Here is a 25,148-nt window from a genome sequence, read left to right as displayed (position 1 = left end):
CAAGTTTCCGGTTTCTCACCATTTATTCATTTAGGTATGTTTGAGTCGAAACATTTTGACAGAAGTCTATTGTAGCTGCTTACCTGAACGCTCGCTGTTCCGATAGACGCTAGACTCCAAAGTCCGTAAATAAAAATAAATTGAACTTATCAATTTGAATAAACTTGTAAATACATTTGGCTGTAAAAAAAGCCTTCAAAAAGTCTTTTGACAGTCTTGAAAATAAGCAATCGAAAAAGTTTTGATAATCAAGAGTTAAAGAAAAATTAAACAAATGTACACTTCAACTAAAGTGTTGATCAGATCACGCACGTCACACATGAATATAAGAAAGGTTACCAAGGCAAGACGGATGGGGAAAATTGCAATTCCAAAAAGGAACACCCAAAACTCATACTTTTGCGCCTGGTCTTTGGTGAATTTGTCAATTATAACTTTATAGCTCCCTTGTAAAAATAAAAAAAGTGAAATTAAAAAGGCCAAGTGGTATTTTAGGAACGATTTTGCAAATAAAAAGACAATTAAAAATAAACGGCATTTGTAATATCCATGTTAGATTCACTTCGTTGTCAAATTTAATGCTGGTGTTCCGAGGAAAATCAACCGAACAACAAAACTATTTACTTTCATTCCTATATGGCCATCTAGTAAACTGCAAGCAGTTTATTTATTTTTGAAACGCCTCAGAGTTTTTAGAATTTTCTGTTACTATCTAATATTGGCTTTACGTATCGCCATCACGCTTAACTGAACGGGATTTCGCCGTGCACATCAGTATAAAACAATTACGGCTTTTTTCGTTACGGAGGAAGCTTAATATACACAAGTATGACGACTTATCATTTATTTTGAATCAAGTCCTAGCTTTCGTTCCTGTGAAAAATCGAAAGAACTATTTACAGTGGCGCGGTACACTGGAAATGAGACTAGAAGCTATCGTCATGGCTACATGACATCACAATGGATAAACAGAAGATTTTCATTCCTCTGAAACGCATGTGATCGTTTTGAACAAAAGGAAGCAATCATGAGTTTTTTGAAGAAAATGCGTGGAAAAAGTCCAAGTAAAAATCATCAAGAATTACAATTGAGAGCTTCGGTTCCTTCTCCGACTTTGGAATGTGCCAAAGACAAATGGTAAGTGGAGAAAAAAAGAGTAGAAAACTCGTCGGGAAAGATTACCGATAACTGTAGGCATGTTAGATATTGGCGCTTTTGGTACGGCAAGAGAATAGAGCGGCCGTTACAAAAGAAAACACGCCAGCAAAAGAAAAAAAACCAACAGTTTGTTTTTGAGTCTGGGACAAAAACTGAATGAGCATCCAAGCAATTTACCATTTAACTTGCGCTTTTTTAGTTTCATAGACGCGTGCTAAATCTCAGTTTAAAGAGGCCAATGAAATAATTTTTGGAAATCGCGGATATATGACAGCAATTGAGACTCAGAAAAATGAAACTGAAAACCTCTGATGGACCGATGTGAAGATAACAAGATCCCAAATTTTCGAAACTCTATTTTCAAGGAAGGCTTAGATATAAAGCAAGTTCATAAAGAAAATTGAGTCAAAGTGTTACTTCTTGCTCTTTTAGAGTATTAAGGGAACATTTTGATTACTTGAATTCACTGTACCCTTGTGATTATCTTGCAGTCTCCCTGACAAGAAAGATATCATCAGGGAAGAAAGCAGGAGACTGTCGCGTCCAAGATCCTTAAAGAGCTTCCGAAAGGAAAAGCGCGATGGCGATGTTACCAGTGCTGCTGCCTGTTCGAAGGTGGCCACCACAAAGGTCAATGCTGCTCCACTTGCTCCATTGTCAGGCGTCGTTGGTAATCATGAGAAAAAGAAGGAAGCGAAAGCTGGTGCTGACACTAAGGGTAATAGCTCTCAGGCGGTTTCGTGTCGAGGCCGCAATAAAACAAGATCAGGACCAACAAAGGTCAAAAGGAAAGCTCCACCTCCACCGCTACCTCTCTCTGAGAGGCCTTCCGTTTCTCATACCAGTCCATCCCAATCTGGTCTACCTCGTCCTGTTTCAGCCCGTCTTTCTCCTCCGATACCTCCACCGCGTCAACCACCAACTCGTAAGGCGGCTCCACCTCGCCCCCCTCCACCGAATATGAAGCAGCCTGGAAAAAAGAGTGATACCACAAGTGTTAAGAAGAAGGAAAACGAGATGCGCCACTATCCAAAGGATCTAAACCCGTTTGCAAATTCCAACGGTACCACCGGTAATGACTGCTCGTCCCAGAACAGCGGGAAGGCCTCCAGCGCTCGTCGCCAAAGGCATAAAAGAAGACGGAAGAACTGTAAAAGTGGAGAATACCCGATGGAAAATAATCCATTTAATGATACTGATGAGATGAGCGAGACGCCCTCCAGTAGTCGTCGTCAAAGGCGTAGAAGAAAACGGAGAGAATCCATGAATGAGGAATACAAAGTGGGAGACATCTCATCCAGTGATGCTGATGACATGCGCATCAAGCCCTTTAGTATTCGTGGTCAAAGGCGTAGAACAAAACGGAAAGAATCGAATGGTGAAAAATACAAAATGGAACACAATCCATCCAATGATACCGATGAGGAAAATAGTTCGTCAATCTTGGAGTCGACCGATACTTCTGACATGTGGTCTGTTTCTTCATTGGAAGATATTCAGTTTGTGGTGAACACAGCTACAGTAGAAGAGGTAAATGTAAAGACTGCATTGCAAGGCTTGGCTGCCAGCAATGAAAAAGACCAACAGGTTGACCGTGAAGCTTCTGGTGACTCAAAGGCCCAGTCATTCCCATCTGATAAGGTCTCTCCTGACGATCTCCCTTTCACAAACAAGGATAATGTTCCTGCAAGTATCGGATCAACAAACCTTGATGCTTCGACTGCTAAAGATTGTTCAAATGTGGGCGAGAGATCAATTATCAAGCAAGTACAACCTTGCGAGGAAGCAATTGCCATGGAAGAGTGCCAGGGTGGAGACAGCTGTGGTAAGTTGTTCTGTAAGCATACCACAGAATAGATCCTAATGAGCGGAAAGTATATTGGAAAACAGTGCATCTTTATCCACCGAACCGGCGAAGAGAGTCATTAGAAACATTCCCATCTGCGCGCAAGTAAACCTTCATTCTTGACTGTTGCTTGTATTTTGATTGCTCTTAACCAAATAGATTTCATTGGTTCAATATCAACTTAAACAGAATGTGTATACATTCGCCTGCCCTTTTCATTATTTAAGCACGCGTATTTTCTGAAATCTTCTTTAGCTGCCATCGTAAGCAATCAGTTCCCTGAGTTGGCTATTTATGTGGAGACAGAGATTCAGGTTGTCGAACACGAGTTGCTTTCATTGCACAAGGTGATGGTTAAATTGGAACTGGGGATGAAAGAAGCAATAGACACTGAAGGTTAGTTTTCTATTTTTTACCTTTGCATTAGTCAATATATAAAAACTAACATATTTGCTACAAACGTGCAGAACAGTGATTTTCGAGAGCCACTATCCTGAATCCCTAGCTTCGAACCTTTCCAACTGTTCACTTTCGTCAAATAACAGCCGAACTATCCTTTTAGTTGAGAGGAATCTTTCGGAGTTCAAAGTGCTTGGTTTCTCTCACGCAACGCTAAAGAACAGTCTCTCCTAGGAAGAGGTAAAGTCTGGAAACAATTATCCGGGTATACCGTCGCGCCAAATAGAGGGTGATGCATGTAACTAACTAAACACAAATTAAATGCAGCCTTCTTTAATTTACCCCTTTTAGATTGTGAGGCCGAGTTTGAAAGCTTATCACTTGACTGGTTAGCGCTAAATAAGTTCCGTTCTGAACTTGACGAAAGGAAGCAAGACCTTCTCACTCTGTAAGTACATCTTATCCTTATAAAGATGTTTTAAACCTTGCTCGATAGTTGGGAACAAGTCAATATGCCAAATTATGGTAATACATATTCAATAACCAGAACGAATGATTTAAATTAACCACATATAAGCACTCCTTTTTTTATTAAGAATTTTAATTCCTTGCATTGTATTTCCATTTGAAAGGTTATCATATTAAAGCCTTATCTTTCGTCACTGTTGTTTTTAGTTCCAGACAAGAAAACCGGAAAGAGTGTTTGAAATTCTTACGTCAGGACCTTAAATACCTGTTTGAAGTCAAAGGTGAGAATCGGTTTCGTTATTTCTTCAATGTGATAATGCTAAATTTTTTAAATGTTAAAATGATGTTAAACAAGTGTTCTGTTCCTAACGCCTGGGTTTTTTCTATGCAATCTTTTATTTTTTTCTCATCGTATGGTGAGTAATGTTTTATAACGTTTTCTGCGGCAGGTTGGAAGAAAACCAAAGAACACAAAGATCGGGAAAAGAATGTCCTGGATCTTATCCTCAACTTGACCGACATGGCCTGAATAACAAACTGCATTAAAAGTAAGAAACTTGTATTTTAATTCAGTTGAAATGCTTTTGGTTCTCTTCTTGTAATATTACTTTCCATTCTATAATGAGTTTGCCACGAATCATTTGGATTATGTTGATTTAAGAGACTTTATTATAAATAACAATGGCTAATTCTGTTTTTACTTTCCTTTCCTTTTGCAGTTTCGATTTCCCAACTTTTTCCTTATTTCTGGTCTGGCTTGTATGGTAACATGTTGGTATAATATCTTACCAAAAAACCTTTATAAATCTATAAATTCTGAGCAGTTTCATTTTCAATGTAAAATTCTTTCTCTTAAAGAATCATTCAGATATAATCCTTGAATCATGAGATTACTTTGTTTGTCAAACAAATTTTCATGTGACTACTATGAATAACTACTATGAATTCAAATGATTTCTATTGTTGTAAGAATTTTCATTTTTTAACGTAAGTAACTATCTTTATCTTTTCTCGTCTTTTTTTTAATTGCTCAGAACTATTTCATGAGTATAAAAACCTCTTTTGTGAATGTAATATCTTAAGTTCAGGGTCACGGACAAAAGATCTAACAAGGTTTTTTTTCATTACGACCCTGTTATCTTTTATTTTGATTACGATTTATTTCTAAGCTGAAGGTAGATAGATCTAAGGTGAAGTCGTAGTTTACGTATTTCAATTCAATGGCTTTGTTTTCTTCCAATCGGATGCGCTGATATAAAATCATTTGTAATGAAAGTGACGTAAGCGGTTACAAGATCACTGCACGTAACTGAATACTTCACCTTTGGCACTGCACACTTTTTTTTTGTTCGTACTTCTCTTTTTTTCTGTTTTTTTTTTTCGCTTTTTTGTTTGATGTAGTTAGGTAGGTTATGTATCTCCAGGTACTCATTCTAAGGTAATCCGTATTTTCAATTTTAACTTAAGTTTTTTTAGGTATTTTGTAATTTGGGTTTGGAATCTTTTTTGCAATTTTCTCATCCTCTCCCCTTTTCCCCTTTTTTATGATTTTGGGTTGTTTTTGTTTCCTTTTCCTTTTTTCTTTCGTTTTTTCTTCCTTTTTTCTTTTTGAATAACATTGCCCTTTTCCACCACCTGTATTAACAGCGATTCGAACGCTGTGGGTTATGTCGGGTGGTTTTCTGGCTGCATGCGTCACTTTTCTTTGCGATCAATCCATATCAGTGCTGATGATTAACCGAATGCAAAGACAAGGAGACTGGGACTCATTGAGTATAACGTCACGCCATTACTTCACCAGGGAAAGGAGTAACGTAATCGCCTTAGTTTTTTTTCTTTCAAATTGACACGAGATCATTTTTGATTCAATTGTGAACATATTGAGTTGCCTAATTTTCATTGCGATTTTTTTAGCTATCTCCTTATTTTACCTTGATTTAGAAAATAATTGTAAATAAATGTAAATGAAAAAGAAACACGACATTTCTCAAGCCTTTTACAAAGTCCATCTTTTCGCCCTTTTGCTGTTGATTTGCCAATAAAAAAGCGATTTCTCATATTTCATTATTCCCATTAGTCACCATACCCTCACCTCGGTTCAGATTGTTACCCTCATAGGCATTTCAGATTTGAACGATTCATAACCTTGTTTTTACGGTTTTGATGAAAATTTTAGCCATTTTTTCCAGTTGTGACCGGTTTATAAGGTCAACTGGCCCAGCTCAGATCGACAAGAACTCAGTTGAAACGGTCGGCGATAATTAAAAAAGCCAAACGGTTGACATGACAAAGAACTAGACTTTTTATTACTTAAAAAAAAATCTTATTAAGCAACAGCCAAATAGGAATAACCACATTTTATAACAGAGTCCCACCGCGCTCTTTAATCTCTCTGCCATTGTAGTGTGCCCGGCGGAAATTTATTGCAGCTTTGCTCGCTCGAACCTTCGTAGGTAGTTAACGAAACATGTCAGAAGCGTCATGAAACTACAAGCCTCGGGGCGGAGGATGGGGGGGGGGGGGGCCTGGTGTTACTATGCCACTGATTCTGGGCATATCAAAAAACCAAAGAGGTTGATGGTGCAGAATGCGGAAACATTTACATAATTTAAAAACCTCAATTACCCTGGGACTCACCCAAGATACATAGTGGTGACTTACATCAACCTGGCGTAAATTTGTGGTTTGGGTGTAACTTTAAATTTGACGTTTTAAAACCGTCAACTTTGCAAAATTTTTGAGACGATCTCCATTTAAAATAAACCCCGCGTCTCCCCATTACGTTTTCTTCTATTATCTTTATTCTTATCATCATTACTATTGTAATTATTTTTATTTCGATTATTATTAGTATTATAATTACTATTATCACTATTATTTTAAATTCCATAAATTATTGTGATTTTTTCTGATCGCCAATTTCTTCGTTTGTTAGAAGCAACGAACATTTCCGTGGAGCTTTCAAATACCAATTTTAATTTCGTTTTCATTCCAAATTGCGGCGTGGCTAAGAGCTCACTAGTAAGAGCTATTTGTAAGGGCGTCCTCGTATCACCGGAGTAAAACAAAATTGCTATCGTATTGACAAGTTTTCATTCAGTGCCTCTAGTGTTAAAATATCACTTAGTGATTATTACTACAATAGAGCACTCAGGGAGAATTACAATCACAGGAACGTTCGCAGCTCATCTGAAAGGTTCATTTTACGCCCTTAGATAAAGAAAAAAAACAATTTTGTTGTCGCTCGAGCCTGTTGAACTCCCCATGGATGTAACTTCTTGACAGCAGACAAGCATAGGATATCACAAGTTCTTGTCTAGTACAATGAATACAGATTTCACTCCAGTCCTCCTTGAGCGTAAGTTAATAGTCAACTTGAAACCCTAATGAAGCTTTATCAAAACACCAACCTACCTCTCATTGTCCAGTTTATGATTTTATCTTTAATTGTATTTTTTAGGGCGGTCTAAGGTGGGAAGGGGAAAAAGTTTAGACTATTATGGCTAGGATTGTAGCTTGTTCAGTATTGTTATCACACCTCACATCTCTCCGTACATTGTAAGAATTTGGTTTGTTCAAACGAGAGGATCAGATCGGAAAGGGGAGGGGCAAGGGGGAGGGGGTACTAATGCACGCCTTTTTTCAACCAAAGTGTCAGGCTTGTATCAGCTGACTGTTAAATGTTTCCTTTATGAATAAATAGGAAGAAAACACAAAAAATACAATTACCTAAATCGTTATGAAACGACTTTAAAGCCATAATGGTACACGAGTGAGGAAATGTAAAGAAGCGGACATCTTTTTTCCCAAATGCATTTATTTTTCTCATTTAACTACTTCTACTTCAACTGCTATGGAGAAATTTCAAGTTATTCCAACCGGCCTCAGTCAATGTAGCGCACTGAGCGCGCGCAACATGCATTCGAAGCAATTATTTTCATGGCAACATGACATCACAATGAACGAAGCAGAGATCCTTGGAGTTCATCTGAGAGATTTTGTGAGAAGCAGTGATGGCTTGTGTTCTCATACCGTTCCGTCGGGAAAAAGCAAGAGCTGATAATTTTTTGATCACAGCATCTGTTTCACTATTGAATGTTGAATTACGCAAGAAAAAGTGGTAAGGGACACGATAAAGTATTTTCTTTCTCTCTTTTCTATTAAGAGTTTAGTCTTCGAAGCTGCTTGTCTCACTAGAGTCAAATTCTTTTTTACTTTTCTGATTAGAAAATGATCAAAAGTTAAACTCTGAAGAAGCATGCAATTTCGGAAATAATATAAATTTCACTATGATTAATTGAATTAAGGAAAAAAATATGCGTTTTAGAATTTGGTCGAGTTCGATTTCACTGTTGAATACCGCGTGAGACTTAAGATACAGAAACAAAGGGTCTTTCCCCAAACTGAATATCGTTTGCTCTTTGAAGTTGCAAGACTCGGTGAAAAACAAATACTAAGCTAATTGGTATTTTTCACGGCAGTGCTGCGAGAGAAAGTTTTTGATAACGGTCAATCATTGACAGCGAGGGGGAGGGAGGGGTACGTTTTACTAGTTACCAGTCTTGGTATTAAGACATCATGGCACCCGCCTTGAAGATACAATGTACTTATTTGCCTTTTGCCGTATTCCAAAACAACAAAAGATGTAAGCGCATCTCAGCCCTTGAATCATAAAACGCCAATCGCTTATACAAGGGTAGAATCCGCACTGAACACAAATACGGTTAACTATGGCAACTTTTTCACATTATGCTGACATTCGTGTTTTCTTCCTCAACTAGGTATCCACACAAGCTTGCAATTTTTTGGAAAAAAAGGAAGGCGAAATACAGTACAAAGGTAGTCAACTTAGACTTTGGATCTCGTATCTTTCTCTCTTAGCTCATTAAACGTTATTGATTTCTTAATCTTCAGTTTGAGTTAAAGAAATATTTCTTGCAATTACTTTTTCTCTCAGCCTGTAGCATGGTTTGGAGGTGTTGAAAATGGGTATCGTGGTGTTCATTTTTGGCCTGAGCCTGAGCCAGTAGATAGTAAACTTACCCTCCTCAAGGTAAGTTTCAAACAAAGGCAACATGAGGTACAAATATGGGGACAGATTTCCGTAAAGTGCCACAGCATTCGGAAACGAAATTGTGGTCCAAAAAAAACCATCGTTTTCGTAAACACGTTATACCTACTCACTGAAGCCTTCCTTGCTTTTTTCTTAGGCTTGCTGCTTCCTCCGATTCAATTTGCGTTACGTTTTAAGAAATTTTGAAATAAAAACAGTCCATCTTTCGTTGTAAAGGTTTCTTGAAGCCACAAGGTTTTTAATATGGCTTAGCCTCTTGCGTTGGATTTACTAAGTAATATTATGCTAATTTATTAATGTTAAATCTATTATAACTTTCATTGTAAAAGTTCAAAGTACGATAGCTGAAGAGAAAAAAAAAATTATGAAATGCTATTGAATCTAGGAAACATTTGAGGACAGATGATTAAATTTAAATTGCCAAAACCATGACATGAACTTTACTTCACAATAACGCTCCCTGGAAGTTAAAAGACACTGCACTAGCAAAATTAATAGGGACCTTAACCAGTCAGGAGAGTGATGCCAAGGAAGACAAACTGACTAAAAAATAAATCTATATTTTTGTTCAGAATTTCCTGAATGGCCACATAAATGTTCTTACTGTCTCTAACAGTGCCACATCTCAACCTCTGCATAATGTGTGTGAGCCACATTGAGTTCCATATTGAAAGTGAAACAATTTTCTGTCAGTGTTCCTGTACACAGACCACGCCAAATTTGATTACTTCACGTTGTTGTTTGGCCAAGGACAGCTTCAACATAAAAAAAGTTCTAAACGCTAGTGCTTAGCTATTGTTCTGCTCATTCGGTCTTTTGTTTTGCCACATCTTTGTTTCTATCATTCTCATGGTTTGTTCAAGGTCCCTAATATTGTTGTTATCAAGTTTGTTTCTTTATTTTAAAACAATGTTTATTTGTATTTGTAGAACCCAGAGGATGAAATGACAGAATATCAAGAAAAGCAGTGGAATATTTACATCTGTAATGTAAGCTTTTCCCTTTTCAATTTTACATGAGCATGTAGTTGCTCTTTGCCTTTGACATTATTTTCACTCCACACTTTGGAGTAAATCTGAAAACTGTTCATCTTCCTCTTGCTTCTTTGAAATCATTAGGTGTTCCCCAGTGGTCGTCACCAGCTTCTGGCCACTGGCTGTATTGATATCAGCAATTACATTACAGAGATGCCGGGAAAAGTGGATGTTACTGTCACCCTTAAGCCAGCAATCAAGAAAGTTGTTTCTGGTAAAATTGAGTTTGAATTATCATGGATTATCCAGGAAGATGATGGAGTCATTCAGTGAGTATCCTTCAGTAATTCCCATAGCTAGTTATTGTAATGATCATCCAGCTTATGTTTGGCATTTAAAAATCAGTTTCTATGACAATGTTATTTTAGATCCATGAACTTGATCAGTAAACTTTCAAAGTGAGATATTATCATTTTTGCTGCATTAGCACGAGGGTCCACTAATATATAAAATATAAAAGTTTACTTGCTCAATGGTTTTTATTCATGCAATTATTATTTGTTATTATTATTATTATTTACAGTCCCACAGATGAAGAGATATGGGAAGAGATAATGCAAGAGGTCAGGGAGGAACAAGCAAGAAGAAAAGCTGAGGGAAAGACAGCAAAATATAAATCTTTGAAAAAAAGAAGGTGCAGGAAATGTGGCTGCTCAAGTAATACAGACATTGCCACTGAAGAAGACAAAAAGAAAGATAAAAGCAATGAAGTTGGCAGCTCAAGTGGTACAAACATTGCTGTTGGGGAAGATAAGGAAACTATTGAACAACAAGGTGGCATCTTCCCAAATGCTGAACCTCAGGTGGATCCCTCATCTGGCAGCAATACCAAAGTGGGGTCAGGAACCCACCCATCTGCTAACCAGGGACTGCCATCAGAGAGTGAAGAGAAAAAAGGGGTGCAGAGTAAAAGGAACCTTCATAAAAGTGTCAGGTTTCAAATTGATGAACAGCCTGAGGTATTACATCTTGTTGTACATGATGAAGAAGCACTGGACTCCTTGCCTGTGTTGTCCTCAGAAACTTTTTACAGAGAAACAGTTTTCATCGAGGAAGATGAAGTTGCAACAAAAGAGAAGTGCATTCCCAAGAGAGATGAAAATTCACGTAAGTTCTGTTTTGTTTCCCAGCCTCCCATTCCAAATGGAAAGGGGCTTAAATTTGATTACTTTTCTCTTGTTTGATCTGATTTATTTTCAATCAAACAGTTTTATTGTAAGACTCCTTGGAACTTTGATCTATAAGCGCCAAATAAAAATCATAACTTTACATTTTTTTATTCTGAATTACAACTATTTTTGTTGATTTTTGATGGCAACTTTTTTGTTTAGCCTCAAGTGGAAGCCAGCTTCTCTCAGAGTTGGCCAGTTATATTGAAGAGGAACTGAAGCTTGTTCAAGATGAATTATTTTCTTCGGAAGAAGTCCGCTCAAAAGTAAAACTTGAAATGCAGAGAGCCATGTCATCAGGTGGGTGATCTATTTCCGAAATGATAAAGTGAAATAGCTTGGAATTTCAAATCATACAATTAATATGTTGCATTCACTTGTTGAGTCAAATTTCAGAGCAGGCATTCCTTTGTTAAAAAACTTATGTTAAGTTCTTTTCCCCACTAATGAGTTATAAATCTTTTACTCCAGGATCTTATAAATAATTCTCTTTACTGTTTGCAGTACAATTCTTATGATATTAGATCAGTAAATTTGGTATTGAATGGATTAATAACTTCCTGCTTTATATTGTTTTGATATTGTAAGGATAAATTCTGTCTTGATCATTCTCAGGAGTGAAAGCATTAAAAATATTAAAAAACAGCTAATCCCCAAACTAGAGATACTGCAAGTTTTTACACTTATTTCAGGTGTTATAAGCCATGCTTAACTTACACAGCTTATAATATGTATTTGTTTAATTTTTGTCTGTAGACCACAAAGAAGAGTTTGAAAGCTTAAACCAAGGCTGGCTTATATTGGATAGCTTCCATTCCAAAGTGATGAAAAGAAAAGACGACCTTCTTGCCCTGTAAGTAATAAAGACTTATTTTAGAAACAAAATAAACATGTCCATTATGACCTAAACTGTAGTCTTATATTGTAATCCATGATCCAAAAACTCTGCACAGGTGCCTATATATGTTTACCAATTGCCTTTGGTATGGATAACTGATCTATCTATCATATATTGCTTAATTAGTTTCTCTGGATTCATTTTTATTATTGTTCATAATAAAAAATGTGAGCAATGGAATGAATAATGTTTGATTTACAGATTGTGAACTTCCACTGCTTGTCCTTGTTATTTATTTGGGTTTTTCAGAGACTGTAGTGGTTCTGCTTAACTAAAGGTTGAATTTAGCTTGAGGCAGATTTGCATGATTTTCTGTTTTCCTTTCACCAATATAGTGACAAAGGAAAAAGCATTGAAAATTGTCTTACCTTGCTGTGTTCAGATTTGAGACGCCTTTCAGAAGTGGAAGGTAAGTATTCAGTTGTTTCTCCTCCTTTTTCTCAGTTTAGTGTTATTGGGACTGGTTTAGTGAGCCTTGACTCTTAACCCTTTACACCCTAACATCATTCTTTATATTTGTATACTCCAAAGTGTTGTCTTTACATTTCCTAAGGTGCTGACTGGTGAATTTGTTTAACAACCTTGAGTTTCTTTAAATAGTGATCATTTCTTTTATCCTTGTGATATTCTTAAGAGAAATTAGATGCTATTCACTCTTCAGGGTCAAAGTCAGAAGCCAATATGTAGATGAAGGAAACAATGTTTTGTATTTTGATTTTAGGGTGGAGGAAAACAGATGGGAACAAAGCTCATGAAAAAAGAGTTGCTGGACTCATTGCTGCAATTCGTCATCAGAGCCTTCATGCCTAAATAATGGTAAGAAACAATAATCTTAACTAATTTGAAATGCAAGTTATTAATTGTGGCTCTAACACTTCATATAATAGTAGTCAATGCTGTATCTTAATTAGTTGAAATTCAAGGCTTATAGCTAATTTAATTTTCAGTGTTTTTGATTACTACAATCTAGCAATAAAACATCTAAAACATCTGTCTATAATTCTGTCATATGAAGTGGTGCAGATGTTCTTATGTTGGTTTATTTTCTTTTTTGCATTTCAGAATGAATGAAAATCCGTCTACTATTTTTGAATATTGGTCATTTTTGTTTTGGATTCTTGTGAAAAAATTGTGGCAAGAATTGCCTTTAAGTAAGAACATGCTGCTGCTCTTTTTTCAAACAAAAAATATTCATGAAGCCACTGTTAAAGTAACACATTCCAAATTATTTTTCTTATTTTCAAAAGATCTACTTTTCAAATAGTAACTCACAGGTAAAAGACCTAATACTCTCTTGTCAATATAAATTGCCTAAAAATGAAGAAAAACTTTGTTTACTTCTCAAAGATTTTTTGAGGTAAAGCAAAGCAAATGTCAACAGTCATGCTAAGTGGTTACATGTGCACATGTGGCATTTTGGTTTATAAGTGAATCAGTATCGGTGCTGATGTTGGGGAACACATTGTAATGGAGACTGAGAGACAATCAGAGTGACTTCAATATATATTCAGAACTTAATCTCACAGAAATGATGACATAATCGATTCAACTTTCAAATCTGTGAGATGTCAGTCCTTCTCATTAATTTAAGCTTGAAACTCTTTCTTGGTGCAGTTGAAGTCTTATTTGTCAATCACACATAAAGTTTTTTTCTTTGTTGCATAACATTTTACATGTAACACTCTTGTACTGACATTGGTATTGAGGTCATTATGCAGTGGCTCCGAAATAAAAAAAAAACCGTTGAAAGTTTATGCTCATAACTTCCTGTTATTATTGGATGGTTTCTTTTAATTTGTAGTACTTTTGTATGGACATTACTACTGAGATCGTTTTGCAGCAGCTTCAAAGTATGAAAAAAACCTGTAATTATGTGTTGGCTACTTATCATATTATTTTTTAATGTTCTTTTATGAATGTTGGTTTTGAGATAATTATACAGTGGCTTCAAAGTATGAAAAGAAAAACCTGTAAGTTAAGTATTAATAAACTTTGTTGTTGTAAAGTATGTGATGATTATTATTGTGTTCATGAAGCCATTTAGATCGATTTTCGAAATTAAAGTGATCCGTGATTGCGACAGTTTTACATCACCATTCTCGGTGACTGGGCCAGAAAACTCGCCCCAAATGCAAGACTAAGACTAGTCGCTGCTCAATTTTTCCCGCGCTTTGGGAAGTTTGCTTAGCTTCACTAATAGTTCTCATTGGCTCCTTGACTGACCCTCGTGATCACATTGGTTTATATCTTTCATCATACTATGAAAATTTACACGACTCAAGTGAGTGTCGAAAATAAGTGATCCGTGATTGCGACAGTTTTACCTCACCATCCTCAGTGATTGGGCCAGAAAACTCGCCCCAAATGTAGTACTACAACTTAATGAGAGATATGTGGGAACTATTAGATGAGCCGGGCTGATTATGTTTCACAAGATGTCTATCGTCCCGTTTTAAAATTACCTTAGCCTATTAAGATTGAAGAGATCTTGACGCTAGTGTTAAAGAAACAAACCAAAGACATAATGGTTATGACACCAAGTATAACAATAACTTTTCGATCGCAAGACAACCAGCTTAACTCACTTGTCATGTGTCGACTTGGCACTCGGAGAGCTCAGATACACAGATTGTGCTCTGACCCTCCTGTTGGTCGATCAATTCTGATAACAAGTAATGTGATAATCAGGATATGTATGGTACCATACGATACACAGGCCACTATCCACTCAGAGCTTTCACCCCACTTCACAGGTTAGAACTGTTGTGCAAGATTTTAAAAGAAGGAAAATCATAAACGGTAAAAACATTTGCGTAACTGTGTAATCATGGTATTAAAATCACCTGGTTGCTAATTCTACCACCGTCACCGAAACGTGGAGGGGGACAGGGGGCAGGAGCTCGGGAGAGCAGGGGGCGGGAGAGGGCGGGAAGCGGGATCTATATGAGGGCGGGAAGCGGGAGCAGAAATAAAGAAGGCGATAGTTTGTTGTTTATTACTGGGTATTATTCAATCAAGAAAACTTACCTAACAAAGTTTTGAAATTTCCATTTAACATCACAGGTGCTTAAAAGAAAATTTTTGAAGCAAGAAATAAATTTGTACTCGGGCTGGAAAAATAGCATTACTTCCGGTGAATTTGGAAATCCCTTCAATTCGATTACGTCATAGGTGATGGGATAGCATGACACATGACACATGTACACGTCTGGTAAGTTGTAGCTGTCGAAAATCTCCTGAAGAGAAAGCGATTCAGGTTCATACAGGTCAAATGTCGTCAAAGACTATATTAATCGGTCTCAGTATTTTTCGATGTGGCAACGAGTGGACATCACAAATTACTGAAGATTTTGCCTCCTGGTGCAAACTTAAAACTTTCCGCAGAAGTTTAAATAGGATTCCAACCTATCGAGTCTACGTCCTCTTTCCCAACCTCTCTTCCTCTCTCAAGAGACGAAAAAAAAGTACGCTGGGAACGAGGCTGTCGGGTCCATTACTTCCTCGCGTGCGTAACATACTGAAGCTAGTATATATACAAGAATCAGAGCAGTCGCGCTTTTTGTCTTGTTAGCCGAGTGAGAGAATGATAGGGCCCGTGCTCGTCATCAATAACTGTACGTTTTCTTCGGTCGCTTAATGAACATTTCTTTGTGCACAGGGAGCCTGGGGCAGTTGCATTGTCCAGAACCACTTGACAGTGAGCGAAAGCAAATGAATGATCAGCAATTAACTTGAAAACTCCTAGGCTAAACCTCTGTAAGCTGACAGCGCGAGTACCTACAACTACCTCCTCAGGCTTACCGCGCATTTCACAAAGATAGAGTTGCACAATGTCTGTCATTCCATCTTCTTCGCCTCTCAATGGACATGACGTGTCCACAATCCTCCTTTCCGCCTGAATTGTTAGTTTCCATATCGTTCCAGCGAGTATAACTAACTCGAGATCCGTCAACACACATCCAGAGTCTTTTGGTACTAGGATGTCTATTCAAGCTGATCCATATCCATTCATTTGGTGTACGTAGAGAGGGAACGACTTGTTGCTCAGGTGCTGACTTTCTCGAGGCAAGCTTTCCTCGAGAATTTAGCACCTGAGCAACAAGCCGTTGCCACGCTTTAGATACTCCTCTTAAGTAAATCTCTGGAAAAAATAAAAACACACGAACGATACACCTAAAGAGGAGTGAGACCCTACAAAGATTCGGCAACTTTCTGAAAACGCAGTTCACAACGGCAAGTTTCCGGTTCCTCACCATTTATTCATTTAGGTATGTTTGAGTCGAAACATTTTGACAGAAGTCTATTGTAGCTAGTTACCTGAACGCTCGCTGTTCCGATAGAGGCTAGACTCCAAAGTCCGTAAATAAAAAATAAATTGAACTTATCAATTTGAATAAACTTATAAATACATTTGGCTGTAAAAAAAGCCTTCAAAAAGTCTTTTGACAGTCTTGAAAATAAGCAATCGAAAAAGTTTTGATAATCAAGAGTTAAAGAAAAATTAAACAAATGTACACGTCAACCACAGTGTTGATCAGATCACGCACGTCACGCATGAATATAAGAAAGGTTACCAAGGCAGGACGGATGGGAAAATTGCAATTCCAAAAAGGAACACCCAAAACTCACACTTCTGCGCCTGGTCTTTGGTGAATTTGACAATTTTAACTTTATAGCTCCCTTGCAAAAATAAAAAAGTGAAATTAAAAAGGCCAAGTGGTATTTTAGGAACGATTTTGCAAATAAAAAGACAATTAAAAATAAACGGCATTTGTAATATCCATGCTAGATTCACTTCGCTGTCAACTTTAATGCTGGTTTTCCGAGGAAAATCAACCAAACAACAAAACTTTTCATTTATTTTCATTCCTATATGACCAACTAGTAAACTGCAAGCAGTTTATTTATTTTTGAAACGTCTCAGAGTTTTTACGTGATTTTCTGTTAGTATCTAATATTAGTTTTACGCATCGTCATCACGCTTAACTGAACGGTATTTCAGCGTGCACATCAGTATAAAACAGTTATGGCTTTTTTCGTTACGGAGGAAGCTTGATATAAAGAAGTATGACGACTTATCATTTATTTTGAATCAAGTCATAGTTTTTGTTCCTGTGAAAAATCAAAAAAACTATTTACAGTGGCGCGGTACACTGGGAATGAGATTAGAAATTATCGTCATGGCTACATGACATCACAATGGATAAACAGAAGATTTCCATTCCTCTGAAACGCATGTGATCGTTTTGAACAAAAGGAAGCAATCATGAGTTTTTTGAAGAAAATGCGTGGAAAAAGTCCAAGTAAAAATCATCAAGAATTACAATTGAGAGCTTCGGTTCCTTCTCCGACTGTGGAATGTGCCAAAGACAAATGGTAAGTGGAGAAAAAAAGAGTAGAAAACTCATCGGGAAAGATCACCGATAAATGTAGGCATGTCAGGTTTAAGTGAAGTTTCTTTTTTTCTATTTGCGCTTTTGGTACGGCAAGAGAATAAAGCAGCCGTTACAAAAGAAAACATGCAAAAGAAAAAAACCAACAGTTTGTTTTTAAGTCTGGGACAAAAACTGAATGACTCCAAGCAATTTACCACTTAACTCGCACTTTTTTAGTTTCATCGACGCGCTAAATCTCAGTTTAAAGAGGCCAATGAAGTGATTTTTGGAAATCGCGGGGATATGACGGCAATTGAGACTCAGAAAAATAAAACTGAAAACCTCTGACAGACTGATGTGAAGATAGCAAGATCCCAAATTTTCGCCGGAAACTCCATTTTCAAGGAAGGCTTAGATATAAAGCAAGTTCATAAAAAATTGAGTCGAAGTGTTACTTCTTGCTCTTTTAGAGTATTAAGGGAACATTTTGATTACTTGAATTCACTGTACCGTTGTGATTATCTTGCAGTCTCCCAGACAAGAAAGATACCATCAGGGAAGAAAGCAGGAGACTGTCGCGTCCAAGATCCTTAAAGAGTTTCCGAAAGGAAAAGCGCGATGGCGATGTTACAAGTGCTGCTGCCTGTTCGAAGGTGGCCGCCACAAAAGTCAATGCTGCTACACTGGCTCCATTGTCAGGCGTCGTTGGTAACCATGAGAAAAAGAAGGAAGCGAATGCTGGTGCTGACACTAAGGGTAATAGTTCTCAGGCGGTTTCGTGTCGAGGCCGCAATAAAACAAGATCAGGACCAACAAAGGTCAAAAGGAAAGCTCCACCTCCACCACTGCCTCTCTCTGAGAGGCCTTCCATTTCCAGTCCATCCCAATCTGGTTTACCTCGTCCTGTTTCAGCCCGTCCTCCTCCGATACCTCCACCGCGTCAACCACCAACTCGTAAGGCGGCTCCGCCTCGCCTCCCTCCACCGAATATGAAGCAGCCTGGAAAAAAGAGTGATACCACAAGTGTTAAGAAGAAGGAAAACGAGATGCGCCACTATCCAAAGGATCTAAACCCGTTTGCAAATTCCGACGGTACCACCGATAATGACTGCTCGTCCCAGAACAGTGGGAAGGCCCCCAGCGCTAGTCGCCAAAGGCATAAAAGAAGACGGAAGAACTCTAAAAGTGGAGAATACCCGATGGAAAATAATCTATTTAATGATACTGATGGGATGAGCGAGACGCCCTCCAGTGCTCGTCGTCAAAGGCGTAGAAGAAAACGGAGAGAATCCATGAATGAGGAATACAAAATGGGAGACATCTCATCCAGTGATACTGATGACATGCACAACAAGCCCTCTAATACTCGTGGTCAAAGGCGTAGAACAAAACGGAAACAATCGAATGGTGAAAAATACAAAATGGAACACAATCCATCAAATGATACTGATGAGCAAAATAGTTCGTCAATCTTGGAGTCGACCGATACTTCTGACATGTGGTCTGTTTCTTCATTGGAAGATATTCAGTTTGTGGTGAACACAGCTACAGTAGAAGAGATAAATGTAAAGACTGCATTGCAAGGCTTGGCTGCCAGCAATCAAAAAGACGAACAGGTTGACCGAGAAGCTTCTAGTGACTCAAAGGCCCAGTCATTCCCATCTGATAAGGTCTCTCCTGACGATCTCCCTTTCACAAACAAGGATAATGTTCCTGCAAGTATCGGATCAACAAACCTTGATGCTTCGACTGCTAAAGATTGTTCAAATGTGGGCGAGAGATCAATTATCAAGCAAGTACAACCTTCCGAGGAAGTAATTGCTATGGAAGAGTTCCAGGGTGGAGACAGCTGTGGTAAGTTGTTCTGTAAGCATACCGCAGAATAGATCCTAATGAGCGGAAAGTATTGGAAAACAGTGCGTCTTTATCCACCGAACCGGCGAAGAGAGTCATTAGAAACATTCCCATCTGCGCCCAAGTAAACCTTTATTCTTGACCGTTGCTTGTATTTTGATTGCTCTTAACCAAATAGATTTAATTGGTTCAATATCAACTTAAACAGAATGTGTATACATTCGCCTGCCCTTTTCATTATTTAAGCACGTGTATTTTCTGATATCTTCTTTAGCTGCCATCGTAAGCAATCAGTTCCCTGAGTTGGCTATTTATGTAGAGACAGAGATTCAGGTTGTCGAACACGAGTCGCTTTCATTGCACAAGGTGATGGTTAAATTGGAACTGGAGATGAAAGAAGCAGTAGACACTGAAGGTTAGTTTTCTATTTTTTACCTTTGCATGAGTCAATATATAAAAACTAACATATTTGCTACAAACATGCGGAACAGTGATTTTCGAGAGCCACTATCCTGAATCCCTAGCTTCAAACCTTTTCAACCGTTAACCTTCGTCAAATAACAGCCGAACTATCCTGTTAGTTGAGAGGAATCTTTCGGGGTTCAAAGTGCTTGGTTTCTCTCACGCAACGCTAAAGAAAAACAGTTTTTCTCCTAGGAAGAGGTAAAGTCTGGAAACAGTTATCCGGGTATACCGTCGCGCCAAATAGAGGGTGATGCATGTAACTAACTAAACACAAATTAAATGCAGCCTTCTTTAACTTCCCCTTTTAGATTGTGAGGCCGAGTTTGAAAGCTTATCGCTTGACTGGTTAGCGCTAAATAAGTTCCGTTCTGAACTTGACGAAAGGAAGCAAGACCTTCTTACTCTGTAAGTACATCTTATCCTTATAAAGCTGTTTTAAACCTTGCTCGATAGTTGGGAACAAGTCAATATGCCAAATTATGGTAATACCTATTCAATAACCAGAACGAATGATTTAAATTAACCACATATAAGCACTCCTTTTTTTATTAAGCATTTTAAATCCTTGCATTGTATTTCCATTGGAAAGTTTATCGTATTAAAGCCTTATCTTTCGTCTCTGTTGTTTTTAGTTCCAGACAACAAAACCGGAAAGAGTGTTTGAAGTTCTTACGTCAGGACCTTAAATACCTGTTTGAAGTCAAAGGTGAGAATCAGTTTCTATGTTAGTTCTTCAATGTGATAGTACTAAGTTTTCTTTTGTATGATGTTAAACAAGTGTTCTGTTACCAACGCCTGGGTTTTTTTATGCAATCTTTTATTTTTTTGCTATCGTATGGTGAGTGATGTTTTATAACGTTTTCTGCGGCAGGTTGGAAGAAAACCAAAGAACACAAAGATCGGGAAAAGAATGTCCTGGATCTTATCCTCAACTTGACCGACATGGCCTGAATAACAAACTGCATTAAAAGTAAGAAACTTGTATTTTAATTAAGTTGAAATGCTTTTGGTTCTCTTCTTGTAATCTTACTTTCCATTCTATAATGAGTTTGCCACGAATCATTTGGATTATGTTGATTTAAGAGACTTTATTATAAATAACAATGGCTAATTCTGTTTTTACTTTCCTTTTCTTTTTGCAGTTTCGATTTCACAACTTTTTCCTTATTTCTGGTCTGGCTTGTATGGTAACATGTTTGTATATGGCTAAGAACAAGAGATTATAATCTCTTGCTAAAAATCCTTTGTAAATCTATAAATTCTGAGCAGTTTCATTTTCAATGTAAAATTCTTTCTCTTAAAGAATCATTCAGATATAATCCTTGAATCATGAGATTACTTTGTTTGTCAAACAAATTTTCATGTGACTACTATGAATAACTACTATGAATTCAAATAATTTCTATTGTTGTAAAAATTTTCATTTTTTAACGTAAGTAGCTATCTTTATCTTTTCTCGTCTTTTTTTTAATTACTCAGAACTATTTCATGAGTATAAATACCTCTTTTGTGAATGTTATATCTTAAGTTTAGGGTCACGGACAAAATATCTAACCAAGTTTCTTTTCATTACGACCCTGTTATCTTTTATGTTGATTACGATTTATTTCTAAGGTGAAGGTAGATGGATCTAAGGTGAAGTCGTAGTTTACGTATTTCAATTCAATGGCTTTGTTTTCTTCCAATCAGATGCGCTGATATAAAATCATTTGTAATGAAAGTGACGTAAGCGGTTACAAGATCACTGCACGTAACTGAATACTTCACCTTTGGCACTGCACACTTTTTTTTTGTTCGTACTTCTCTTTTTTTTCTGTTATTTTTTTTCGCTTTTTTGTTTGATTTAGTTAGGTAGGTTATGTATCTCTAGGTACTCATTCTAAGGTAATCCGTATTTTCAATTTTAACTTAGGTTTTTTTTTAGGTATTTTGTAATTTGGGTTTGGAATCTTTTTTGCAATTTTCTCATCCTCTCCCCTTTTCCCTTTTTTTATGATTTTGGGTTGTTTTTGTTTCCTTTTCCTTTTTTCTTTCGTTTTTTCTTCCTTTTTTCTTTTTGAATAACATTGCCCTTTTCCACCACCTGTATTAACAGCGATTCGAACGCTGTGGGTTATGTTGGGTGGTTTTCTGGCTGCATGCGTCACTTTTCTTTGCGATCAATCCATATCAGTGCTGATGATTAACCGAATGCTAAGACAAGGAGACTGGGACTCATTGAGTATAACGTCACGCCATTACTTCACCAGGGAAAGGAGTAACGTAATCGCCTTAGTTTTTTTTCTTTCAAATTGACACGAGATCATTTTTGATTCAATTGTGAACATATTGAGTTGCCTATTTTTCATTGCGATTTTTTTCGCTATTTCCCTATTTTACCTTGATTTTTAATAATTGTAAATAAATGTAAATGAAAAAGAAACACGACATTTCTCAAGTCTTTTACAAAGTCCATCTTCTCACTTCTTTGCTGTTGATTTGCCAATAAAAAAGCAATTTCTCATGTTTCATTATTCCCATTAGTCACCATACCCTCACCTCGGTTCGGATTGTTACCCTCATAGGCATTTCAGATTTGAACGATTCATGACCATGTTTTTACGGTTTTGATGAAAATGTTAGCCATTTTTTCCAGTTGTGACCGGTTTATAAGGTCAACTGGCCCAGCTCAGATCGACAAGAACTCAGTTGAAACGGTCGGCGATAATTAAAAAAGCCGAACGGTTGACATGGCAAAGAGCTAGACTTTTTATTACTTAAAAAAAAATCTTATTAAGCAACAGCCAAATAGGAATAACCACATTTTATAACAGAGTCCCACCGCGCTCTTTAATCTCTCTGCCATTGTTGTGTGCCCGGCGGAAATTTATTGCAGCTTTGCTCGCTCGAACCTTCGTAAGTAGTTAACGAAACATGTCAGAAGTGTCATGAAACTACAAGCCTCGGGAAGGAGGATGAGGGGGGGGCCTGGTGTTACTATGCCACTGATTCTGGGCATATCAAAAAACCAAGGAGGTTGATGGTGCAGAATGCGGAAACATTTACATAATTTAAAAACCTCAATTACCCTGGGACTCACCCAAGATACATAGTGGTGACTTACATCAACCTGGCGTAAATTTGTGGTTTGGGTGTAACTTTAAATTTGACGTTTTAAAACCGTCAACTTTACAATATTTTTGAGACGATCTCCATTTAAAATAAAAGCCCCGCGTCTCCCCATTACGTTTTCTTCTATTATCTTTATTCGTATCATCATTACTATTATTACTATTATTATTATTTTTATTTCTATTATTATTAGTATTATAATTACTATTATCATTATTATTTTAACTTCCATAAATCATTGTGATTTTTTCTGATCGCCAATTTCTTGGTTTCTTAGAAGCAAGGAATATTTCCGTGGAGCTTTCAAATACCAATTTTAATTTCGTATTCATTCCAAATTGCGGCGTGGCTAAGAGCTCACTAGTAAAAGCTATTTGTAAGGGCGTCCTCGTATCACTGGAGTAAAACAAAATTGCTATCGTATTGACAAGTTTTCATTCAGTGCCTCTAGTGTTAAAATATCACTTAGTGATTATTACTACAATAGAGCACTCAGGGAGAATTACAATCACAGGAACGTTCGCAGCTCATCTGAAAGGTTCATTTTACGCCCTTAGATAAAGAAAAAAAACAATTTTGGTGTCGCTCGAGCCTGTTAAACTCCCCATGGATGTAACTTCTTGACAGCAGACAAGCATAGGATATCACAAGTTCTTGTCTAGTACAATGAATACAGATGTCACTCCAGTCCTCCTTGAGCGTAAGTTAATAGTCAACTTGAAACCCTAATGAAGCTTTATCAAAACACCAACCTACCTCTCATTGTCCAGTTTGTGATTCTATCTTTAATTGTATTTTTTAGGGCGGTCTAAGGTGGGAAGGGGAAAAAGTTTAAACTATTATGGCTAGGATTGTAGCTTGTTCAGTATTGTTATCACACCTCACATCTCTCCGTACATTGCAAGAATTTGGTTTGTTCAAACGAGAGGATCAGATCGGAAAGGGGAGGGGCAAGGGGGAGGGGGTACTAATGCAAGCCTTTTTTCAACCAAAGTGTCAGGCTTGTATCAGGAGGGAGGGGTACGTTTTACTAGTTACCAGTCTTGGCATAAAGACATCATGGCGCCCGCCTTGAAGATACAATGTACTTCTTTGCCTTTCGCCGTATTCCAAAACAACAAAAGATGTAAGCGCATCTCAGCCCTTGAATCATAAAACGCCAATTGCTTATACAAGGGTAGAATCCGCACTGAACAGAAATACGGTTAACTATGGCAACTTTTTCACATTATGCTGACATTCGTGTTTTCTTCCTCAATTAGGTATCCACACAAGCTTGCAATTTTTTGGAAAAAAAGGAAGGCGAAATACAGTACAAAGGTAGTCAACTTAGACTTTGGATCTCGTATCTTTCTCTCTTAGCTCATTAAACGTTATTGATGTCTTAATCGTCAGTTTGAGTTAAAGAAATATTTCTTCCAATTACTTTTTCTCTCAGCCTGTAGCATGGTTTGGAGGTGTTGAAAATGGTTATCGTGGTGTTCATTTTTGGCCTGAGCCTGAGCCAGTAGATAGTAAACTTACTCTCCTCAAGGTAAGTTTCAAACAAAGGCAACATGAGGTACAAATATGGGGACAGATTTCCGTAAGGTGCCACAGCATTCGGAAACGAAATTGTGGTCCAAAAGGCTTGCTTTCGTCATAGTTTTCTTTATCCAAGAGCTCTCTGCATAACGAACTATGGGGAAGTGCGGAAATCTCGGCCAACTTTTTGAAACCATCGTTTTCGTAAACACGTACTGAAGCCTTCCTTGCTTTTTTCTTACGCTTGCTGCTTCCTCCGATTCAATTTGCGTTACGTTTTAAGAAATTTTGAAATAAAAACAGTCCATCTTTCGTTGTAAAGGTTTCTTGAAGCCACAAGGTTTTTAATATGGCTTAGCCTCTTGCGTTGGATTTACTAAGTAATATTATGCTAATTTATTAATGTTAAATCTATTATAACTTTCATTGTAAAAGTTCAAAGTACGATAGCTGAAGAGAAAAAAACATTATGAAATGCTATTGAATCTATGAAACATTTGAGGACAGATGATTAAATTTAAATTGCCAAAACCATGACATGAACTTTACTTCACAATAACGCTCCCTGGAAGTTAAAAGACACTGCACTGGCAAAATTAATAGGGACCTTAACCAGTCAGGAGAGTGATGCCAAGGAAGACAAACTGATTAAAAAATAAATCTATATTTTTGTTCAGAATTTCCTGAATGGCCACATAAATGTTCTTACTGTCTCTAACAGTGCCACATCTCAACCTCTGCATAATGTGTGTGAGCCACATTGAGTTCCATAT

At 37.3% G+C, this 25,148-nt stretch overlaps 2 protein-coding genes across 2 annotated transcripts; both read left to right on the top strand.

Moving 5' to 3' along the window:
• Positions 1-1,045: 1,045 nt before the first annotated feature.
• LOC136283917 (uncharacterized protein DDB_G0284459-like) lies at positions 1,046-4,400 on the top strand. The gene is made up of 6 exons (XM_066173481.1): positions 1,046-1,137; positions 1,650-2,983; positions 3,260-3,400; positions 3,755-3,851; positions 4,079-4,152; positions 4,321-4,400. The coding sequence occupies exons 1-6, from the start codon at positions 1,046-1,048 to the stop codon at positions 4,398-4,400; spliced, it is 1,818 nt and encodes a 605-aa protein (XP_066029578.1).
• A 12,930-nt stretch (positions 4,401-17,330) lies between these two features.
• Positions 17,331-20,691, top strand: LOC136283916 (zinc finger CCCH domain-containing protein 18-like). Its single transcript, XM_066173480.1, has 6 exons — positions 17,331-17,422; positions 17,951-19,275; positions 19,550-19,690; positions 20,049-20,145; positions 20,373-20,446; positions 20,612-20,691. Exons 1-6 carry the CDS (start codon positions 17,331-17,333, stop codon positions 20,689-20,691), a joined length of 1,809 nt encoding a protein of 602 aa, XP_066029577.1.
• Positions 20,692-25,148: the final 4,457 nt, after the last annotated feature.

The sequence above is a fragment of the Pocillopora verrucosa genome, chromosome 10 (assembly GCF_036669915.1).
Source record: "Pocillopora verrucosa isolate sample1 chromosome 10, ASM3666991v2, whole genome shotgun sequence".
Taxonomy (NCBI): domain Eukaryota; kingdom Metazoa; phylum Cnidaria; class Anthozoa; order Scleractinia; family Pocilloporidae; genus Pocillopora; species Pocillopora verrucosa.
This window is presented reverse-complemented; position numbering and strand designations above follow the sequence as displayed.

Coding starts and splice junctions, on each gene's coding strand:
- LOC136283917 (XM_066173481.1), top strand. CDS start 1,046: ATGCGTGGAAAAAGTCCAAGTAAAAATCATCAAGAATTACAATTGAGA. Junction 2,984..3,259: donor CCAGGGTGGAGACAGCTGTG/GTAAGTTGTTCT, acceptor AATCTTCTTTAG/CTGCCATCGTAAGCAATCAG. Junction 3,852..4,078: donor AAGCAAGACCTTCTCACTCT/GTAAGTACATCT, acceptor TGTTGTTTTTAG/TTCCAGACAAGAAAACCGGA.
- LOC136283916 (XM_066173480.1), top strand. CDS start 17,331: ATGCGTGGAAAAAGTCCAAGTAAAAATCATCAAGAATTACAATTGAGA. Junction 19,276..19,549: donor CCAGGGTGGAGACAGCTGTG/GTAAGTTGTTCT, acceptor TATCTTCTTTAG/CTGCCATCGTAAGCAATCAG. Junction 20,447..20,611: donor ATACCTGTTTGAAGTCAAAG/GTGAGAATCAGT, acceptor TTTCTGCGGCAG/GTTGGAAGAAAACCAAAGAA.